Source organism: Phyllobates terribilis, unplaced genomic scaffold, assembly GCF_046119375.1.
Source record: "Phyllobates terribilis strain yellow unplaced genomic scaffold, ASM4611937v1 Scaffold_4__5_contigs__length_816908805, whole genome shotgun sequence".
Classification (NCBI taxonomy): Eukaryota; Metazoa; Chordata; class Amphibia; order Anura; family Dendrobatidae; genus Phyllobates; species Phyllobates terribilis.
The window spans coordinates 749,446,535-749,455,300 of record NW_027362764.1 but is presented as its reverse complement, the minus strand read 5'-3'; the positions used below and the strand labels follow the sequence as shown (position 1 = coordinate 749,455,300).

At 44.4% G+C, this 8,766-nt stretch overlaps 1 protein-coding gene across 2 annotated transcripts in view; it reads left to right on the top strand.

Moving 5' to 3' along the window:
• Positions 1–3,363: 3,363 nt before the first annotated feature.
• TMEM65 (transmembrane protein 65) overlaps positions 3,364–8,766 on the top strand; it is a 49,786-nt gene continuing 44,383 nt past the window's right edge. For both annotated transcript variants that reach the window (XM_073679863.1, XM_073679862.1), the window contains exon 1: positions 3,364–4,779. In XM_073679863.1, the coding sequence (XP_073535964.1) occupies positions 4,503–4,779 (277 nt within the window). In that variant the 5' untranslated portion in view covers positions 3,364–4,502. The remainder of the gene's footprint in view (positions 4,780–8,766) is intronic.

Here is an 8,766-nt window from a genome sequence, read left to right as displayed (position 1 = left end):
CATTTAAAAAATGAAACATATTTAGAAACAGAAAACGGGTGGAGATGATCAAAGAATTTATATATTTTTTTAGATGTCTGGAGTCTAAGGGGTAATGTTTCTCCTTGTGTAGAGTGACAAGCCAGGCCTGGCATGTCAGAGTGAGGAGACTTATAAGTCATGCACAGTCCTCTGGGAAATTAAATATGCAAATTGTCTCTTCAGAGAGGAGGAGGACTAGAACTCTAGCGCCACCTATTGGAAGCAGTGATCCTAAAAGTCAATATCTATTCTTTAACGAGCCTTGCTATATGACTTAGGATGAAAGCTAAACCAAAATCTCAATTTGCAGACATGGTGTTTTGGGTGTTGTCCCTCATCAGTGCAAAGTATGAGATCCGATATTGACTTTTAGGATCCCTGAATCCAATAGATGGCGTTAAGAGTTCTAGTTCTCTTCCTCTCTGAAGAGACAATTTGCATATTTAATTTCCCAGACGAGCACTGTCCACAAGCAGAAACGTTACCCCCTTGGACACCAGTCCAGAGCCTCTCACCTAGCCGAATCAGATCTCATACTTTGCACTGATGAGGGGCAATACCCTGAAACACCATGTCTGCAAATTGAGATTCTGATTTGGCTTTTATCCTAAGTCATGTTGCAAGGCTTGATAAAGAGTTAATATTGACTTTTAGGATTGATACTTCCAATAGGTGGTGCTAGAGTCCTAGTCCTCTTCCTCTATGAAGAGACAATTTTAGATGCTTAACATTTTTTTGTGGGAAAGGTTTAATCACAAGCAGGATCTAAACTGTCCTTTACAGACAGTACTGCCCCCTATGTTTTAGAATATATATTTTTACATAAGGGGGACAACAGTGATTGGCAGGGCATTGGCCACACTGAATTTGGGAAGTCATTATATTTGAATTATAAAAAAAAAAAAAAAAAGCGTCTCATATAAAACTCTTTAAAACCAAAAGTTTGACTTCTACTGATTTCCTCTCTTCTGGAGTCACATTTTATACACTGACTGTACAGTAGCTGATTTTAGCAGATTGGTTTTGCCGATTGGGAAAGTAACTTATGCAATAAGTTCAGAATTTTAGAACAAAGGGAACAACCCTTATATTCACATGCAGGAAACAGCAGCACAGAGTGTCTTGTGGATGAGGCGTGGAGGGTGGAGGCTGCACATTACTGTACATTCCACAGTGGAAAACGCTCCAAACAATCCCACATGTGGGAGAATCGTCACCCCGAGAGGCAGGAAAAACAGGTCCACTGAGTGAAGTAGATCAAATTGTATCACAAGTGTTTGTGTCCTGCACTGGTTACAGGGGAAATGCAGCCGAAATTATATGTGACTCATTGATATCTCATGGGCTCAGGTTTAAAAACGATTTGCGTAGCATGCACAATCACTCAGCAAAGCCACAACACGAATCCAGCTCTGCTCCACTATTCCCAGGTGCTCCGCTCAGTACTGTCCACACACTCAGCTATGCTGCATCAAGGTGCCTGTCTTAACGGCTCTACTGTTCCAAGGTGCTGTCTTCACACTCGACTCTGCTGCATCAAGATACCTATCTGCACAGCTCTGCTGTTCCAAAATGGGGTCTGCACCCTCTGCCCTGCTGCCTAACTAAATACATGGCTCTGTACTCCATGGTGCTATCTGCATACTGGCTCTGCTATTCCACAGCACCCGTACAGCATATCCAGCTCAACTGTTCCACGTGCCATCCGGCCTATCAAACTGTGCTGCGGCAACTCCTCCGGTCAGGTCTATACTGCTCACCCAAACCTCTGACTTAGCAAATTCGTCTCACCAGGTGAGTCCATAGCAGTCGGAAGCAGTTTTGTATCTACCATAGAAGGATGCCGCACCACTGCAATGGTAAGAATGGAACAAGCACTCAACTGCCCCTATTACATAATGTGATATGGACACTACCTGCAGCCACCAAAAGGGGGAGCTCACTGCAAACAGATATACTGTAATAAATGATTTCATGCAACCAATAAAAAAAGTGGAGAAGAAAAACAATAAAATAAATTTTTCCATAAAAATTCTCCAAAAAAATAGTGAAAAAAAAAAGTGAACCACCCTGTCCAGTGATTGGCTGAGCAACATTTCTGGTGCGTCGATGACAAAAACAGAAAGCAATAGCCAGTGGGGACCAGGTGAGTGTCAGACCGATACCGGTAGGGTGGGAGGCGAGGGTGAGGGTTACTTCCTATAACTATTTTCTGACGTAGGATGTACACTGGCACAGATCTGAGCCTGCTCCATACGTGGCGGGTGCCGGCTGCGTTATACAGCTGACATTTGCCTCTAGTAGTAGCTCCACCATTTAGATGCTGCTGATAATATTTGACAGTAGTATTTAGATGCATGTACACCCATTCAGGCACCCGTCACCTGCCCTACCTGCCCGCGACAAGATGAGAGTGCCGATGGGTTGCTGCCATCTTTGTACTTCCATGAAGACCAGTAACTTTTTCTGTATACTGCAGTGTATGTAGCCCAAAATGGTATCAATAATAAATATGGCTCGGCGCGCAAAAATCAACAGATCCATCGACAGAAAAATATCAACAAATTATTATTTTTATTTTTTTTTTTAACCACTAAAATAAAAATAAAAACTGGTATTGCTGTAATCGGACTGACCCGCAGAATAGTACTAGGGTAATTTTACCGCACAATGAACGCCGTAAAAAAAAAAAAACCCAAATAGAGAAATTGTGTTCCCCCTCATTTTACCGCAGTCTGATTTTTTTCCCGTTTTTCAGTCCATTATTGGGTAAAGAGAATGGCGTCGTTCAGAATTACAACTCGTCATGTAAAAAAAACAAAAAAAACAAGTCCTCGTATTACTAAGCGGATGGAAAAGTAAAAAGTAATTAACAATAAAAAAGTTATGGAAAAAACAAAACAATTGCCTGGTTCCTTATAGGGTAAAAGAGACGGAGAATTATTTTTTTTCTAAAAAGGAAAATAAAAAATTAAAAGAAGGGAAAGATAAAAAAATGGGGAAAAAAAATATAGAAAAAAAAATGGCCTGGCCATGAAAGGGTTGTTTTCTATGCCCTCTTCCCCCCACCACCCTGTGCACCTCTCAAGTTGATTTTGGGTAGATTTTTCCATCCCAGATTTTGTTCATTATGGACCATAGCAATATATTCAGTGACCATTTCCTTCCTGCTCGTGATTATGACCCTCTCCGGTACACACTGACCCTCAAACGCCCCTCTAAACAGCACAACGCGCTGCGCATGCGTTAGTCATCGGGGACGCGCCTTGGAGTGCCCGCGTCAGCCTGGCAGATCGCCCGGAGCGCGCATGCGCACAGTTTGACACTGCTGGGGCACAGAGAGGTGCGGACTGCTCCACGCCTCTCTCCCGGGGACAGCGCTCTGCCCGCTGCTGCTGATCCTGCCGCCGGCGGCTCCCGATCCCGGGGAAGCTCTGCTCACGGCTCCGAGGTGACCTGGCCGCGCTGTCTGCATGGTGCCCAGGGTGAGTGTGTGCCCTCCCGGATCTGGATGCCAGCGCTGCTCCGGACTCTATACAAAGCCTGTGCTGCGCCCCTGTGTGTACAGCGCTATTTATAGACGGCTGTATAATGTGCGGCTTATTACACACTAATCCCGCAGCCTGCTGAGATACAGCAGCGATACATTGTATCTCCCGATTATCAGCCATTAACCTCTGAAATGCTGGAGCACTATAACGCACATCCAGACCCTATGTGAACAGCGGTTTCTATGTTATTTCCCTATCTATGCACAATAACCTCTGCTGACTGACCCATCTAGGGTCATTCACACTGGGATTCTTGCTTATCTTGATCCAGGCAGTCACTTGAACACAGATCTATGCTAACGGACGGACGGACCAGTGAGGTTCATTTCTATCGGTGAAGCTTGCCTATCTTGGTCCACGCAGATACCCGAACATTGCTATATGTGGACAGAGCCACCGAGGTTCATACCTACTGGGAAGCTTGCTTATCTTGGTCCAGGCAGTCACCTATTCATCAACCTATGCTGACAAGCACACCGAGGTTTATTCCTACCGGCGAATCTTGCCTATCCTGGTCCAGGCAGTCTACATTAAGGTTCATATCCACTGGAAAACTTCCCTGTCTTGGTCCAGGCAGTCACCTGGACATTGATATATGCTGACAGACACACCAAGGTTCATATCTTGGAAAACTTGCCTGTCTTGGTCTAGGCAATTACCTTCACATTGATATATGCTGACAGATGCACCGAGTTTCATTCCTACCAGGGAAGCTTGCCTATCTTGGTCCAGGCAATCACCTGAACATTGATATATGCTGACGGACACAAAGAGGTTCATTCCTACTGGGAAGCGCGTGCCTTAGTCCAGACAGTGACCTACACATTGATCTATGCTGACAGGCAGACTGAGGTTCATTCCTATTGGTGAAGCTTGCCTATCTAGGTCCAGGCAGTCACCTGTGTATTGACTATTAGCACTACAAGGACAATGTCCATGCTTACGCTGTTGAGCCGGACTGTTCTGCGTCCCGCTGTCTCCCCCAAGCCATGGAGCTGGCTGGGGATGAGCGCCAGGAAACATCCCAGGAGCTGCCCCGTCTTGCTCCACAGCTGCCGGCTATTGGGCACACACCCGAGGAAGGAGCCTATGGAGTCCCTGAACACGGCACAAGGAGCCAGAGACTTCATCTACAGCCTGCACTCCACCGAGCGGAGCTGCCTGCTGAGGGAACTGCACAGATTCGAGTCTATAGCTATCGCACAAGGTAAGATGCAACATATGCCTATTATGTATGTGACGCCAACCTATAAAGTAGCGTTGCATTAGTTTTCATTCTCTAACAATGGAGCTTACCGTCTATTTTCCTATGTGGGATAATGTTATAGGATGACCGTCCTAAGTGTGGGAAGAAACTAGGGAACCCCAAGGGAGTTAAATCCAACTGGTCATATTTATAGAGGAGTCAACGTGTGGCTCACAGAGGATCATCTGGTTTTATGCTACAGATGGGAACTTTATACTAGTTTGTATTAGTTTCCATTCTGCTGATTTATTATCATTACACAGTAGTTATATTTCCCAAGTGGACAAAGCGGACTGACAACCAATCTGACACCATTATTGCTGCCACGGGGGATGTCACACTGGTTTCCTGGGTTCCAGCTTTCCTGGGACAGATAGTCTATTACTGACTGCAGGAAATGTGGTAACAACCCCGACGGGATCCATGTCGGTAGCATTATTGATTAAAGCTGTGTTCACACATTGAGTATTTGCAGCAGATTTTTCTGATGCAAAAACCAGAGAGTTGTCAGGAAAAATGCTGAATATGTACAAACTTTTATTATGAGCAGCTAATAATTTAGCTCATCTGACATGATTTTCTGCAATGATACACACTCGGCTCTACTACATCTGACAACATCAAACACACGCACATTTTTTTTTTCAACCCAACAGAAAAAGCTCAGTAGGGGTCGAGATCAGGAATGGTGCCGGTGTTTCCTATAGACTAGGACATGTCAGGTCTCCTACAGTCACTTCCGTACAGTTGGAGATGGAACCGACCAAAACGTCTTGCCCAGAGTTTTGACAGTGATCTGATCGGCAGCAGCCGGAGATGGCGGACACTGAGAGCGAGGAATAATCCGTCAATGTCCATAATCGTATGATCTCAGGAGCGACCTTGTGTGAATGGATGTAGTAGAGCTGAGTTTGTAATTTGACTAGACGTCTGATGACGGGACGTATATGGAAGGTGTGAGTTTACCTCTGGTCACCTTTGATCTAAAATCTATATTACCATGCAGCAGGTCGCAGTCGGCACTGATAGAGATCGGGGCGTTACCTGTGGTTTGCATCTTCTCCCGGGACTCTCCCTAATGAATAGTTGCCAGCAATCTATTTTTTTTTTTAAGTGCATTATTGCTTTTCACATAAAATGAACAGCAGAAGAGTCGACTGACAAATTCAGCTCTGCTATATCTGCATATCCATATAGTAGAGGGTCAGTTTTTCGTTAAACTCTATATGGACTGCATTTTTTTTGCCTCCTAATGAGATAATATAGAAGGTTCCCTCCCGTGTAATGTCATCGTGCATTGTGACACATGACAAACACCGCTCAGTCTGTATAATTATTTATATCCATTATATGGCTTATATTCCATATACAGAAGAAACCAATCGATGACTGCTTGTTTGAGTTATTGCTTGATCCGTTTCATATGTGATAAAGCTGCAAAGAAAAATCGATTCATAGTGATCCGGCCCTTTAAATTATCCATAATTTAAATGGCTCCTGCTGCTTTTGTAAAATAACCTGTAGAGCAAAAAGATGCCCATTATCTGCCATTGACTGGCATCGATTGGTTACAGAATGGAAGGTACCAAAGCATTGAGGTGGACTATGCAGCAGCAGATACAGGCTGCCATAAAACAGCCAATGTCTCCACTGCAAAGGATGTCAAATCAGTGGAATGTGATTTTCTGGACTTATTATGTTATGAAATTGTCATATATGCAATTGTCTAATACAGTGGTTTGCTCTCAAGCGGCTGTCAAACTGCAACTCCCTGCAGCCTGAAAACCATTAGAAGGCAGAAAGAATGAGAAATCAGAAACTGATATGCAGAAATCCACACTGCACATCAGTTTCTGATATGGGAAGAGCAAAACATTTTTGTGGATGTTCTCCATTAGCTCATATATCAGCACAGCTTTTATCATGCACTCATTTCCTCTCCAAATGCTTTCCTCATAATCTGTATTGGGTTTGCCCTCCCTGAGACTATACATGCTTTCTCTCCTCTACACACTAGAAATCTTATGTATGGTTTTTTGGGGGATCTTCTTTGGCCACACCAGGCAGGAATGTATTTCTCTGTGCTGAGTTCATAGTAACCTCTACAAGGATTAGCTGGGCTTGTCTATATCATTATTGCACTCATTTTCTCTACCTGTACTTTCCTCCTAATCTGGTCTGTTTTACCCTCATTAAGACATGCTTTCTCCTGTCTGCACAGTTGGCATTTGTGTACAACCCCTGCCTGTTCTCCAACTGCTATCTCTAACACTTAAAGAAGAGAGGGGGGAGCAGAAAGAGCATCAGATACAGGAGGTCTGACAGATTAGGCATTCATTTCCCCTCCCTGTGTTTTCCTCCTAATCTGTAGTCTGTTTTGCCCTCCCTGAGACTATACATGCTTTCTCTCCACACTGGAAATCTTATGTATACAACCCCTTCCTGTTCTCCAGCTGCTATCTCTAACACTTAGAGAAGGAAAATGGGGAGCAGAGAGAGCCGCAGATCCAGGAGCTCAGACAGGTAAAGACTAAAAAAAAAAGTTGCTTAATTTTGCATTTAGGAAGCAAAAAATAATAAAAAATCTATGTGAAGGCATTCATAGCCTTTAAGGACAGGTTCCAAGGGCTGTTTTTCCCTTCTCCTGAGAGACACAGAGTTGCAATGCAGTCACATGTCGTAGGACCCCTTTAAGGAAAGCATAAAAAAAATCATATTGTGCGATGTGATTGAGTTTTATTAAATGTTGCTATTTTCTATGTTTTACCGAATTATTTCGGCATTCAGTTTTTTGGGAGATTGCGGTTACATATCGCCAGATGTAATGTTCTGTAGGTACAGTGTAAGTGAACCGGTGACTAGAGAACTACAAGTTCCACCATGTGCTGCAGGAGAATAAGACTACTTGTCTGAGGCGTCTACACTACAGTCCGCTCCATCTGTTCTCCGGGCTAGAAATAACTCCTTCTTTGTAACCGCTGCTTTTCCGTCTCAGTTTTCAGTTGGCTCCGTATGTTCTATGGAAAATGTGAGGCGTGGTCCTCGCCAGAGCCTGGAAATCAGGGAGCTGCCTCATGTGATCCTCCATGAATAAGGCGAGTCAGAGCAGTGATTCATACGTCTCCGTGTGCTGGAAACGTGACAGCGGCCTCTCCCCGGCCACAGGACGGATTCTCATGTCTTAAAGCTGCGCTAAACCTAAAGTAGTCGTCTACCGTGCGGCGGCGAGCGGCTGCCATCAGTCATGGCCGTGTATGGAAAAGTGTCTAGAGCTTCTCCAGGTGACAGAAATCAGTGATCATGGGGGGCCGGGGGGGGTTCTTGAACGTCCTGTCATGTTATTTAAGGGCCTCATGTATAAAACCAGTGGAAGGAACATAAACAGTCGCCATGACAACCAGGTGGAACTTTGGTCTGTTAACCTGTATGGGAAAAGATTTAAAAATGTGTTCTGTTGCTAGGGGCGACCGATTTACTCTTCAGTCCTTCTCAGCAACACCCTGGCCCCACTATAGTCCAAAATGACGGAATTTGTGCCAAATGTTTAATATCCACTTCTCGTGCCCACTCTTAGTGGAGTAGAAGGGGCTTCATTCATAACTAGGGGCACGGCACTTAATGAATTTGGCACCTCTTCTGAGTTGCGTCTGCCTCCTTGTGCCGCGCCGGTAATTTTTGGAGTAATATTTCTGGTGGGGTATAAAGCGCGGTCACTTTTGATTAATTTGGTGGGTGGGCATGGCCACACCCCCAACCCGCTCCTCCCCAGTGCCGGAGCGGATTCAAACTGGTGAGAAAAAGCCAAAACTTGCAAAAAAATGTTGCAACGCCCAGTTAATCCAAAATGTGACTTTTCAAAGCTTTTATGGCAGTTTTCTGGAGTAAAGTTTTGATAAATCAGCACCTGTATCTTTTTCTATGACTTAAAGGGACAACCCCTTTTAAGAA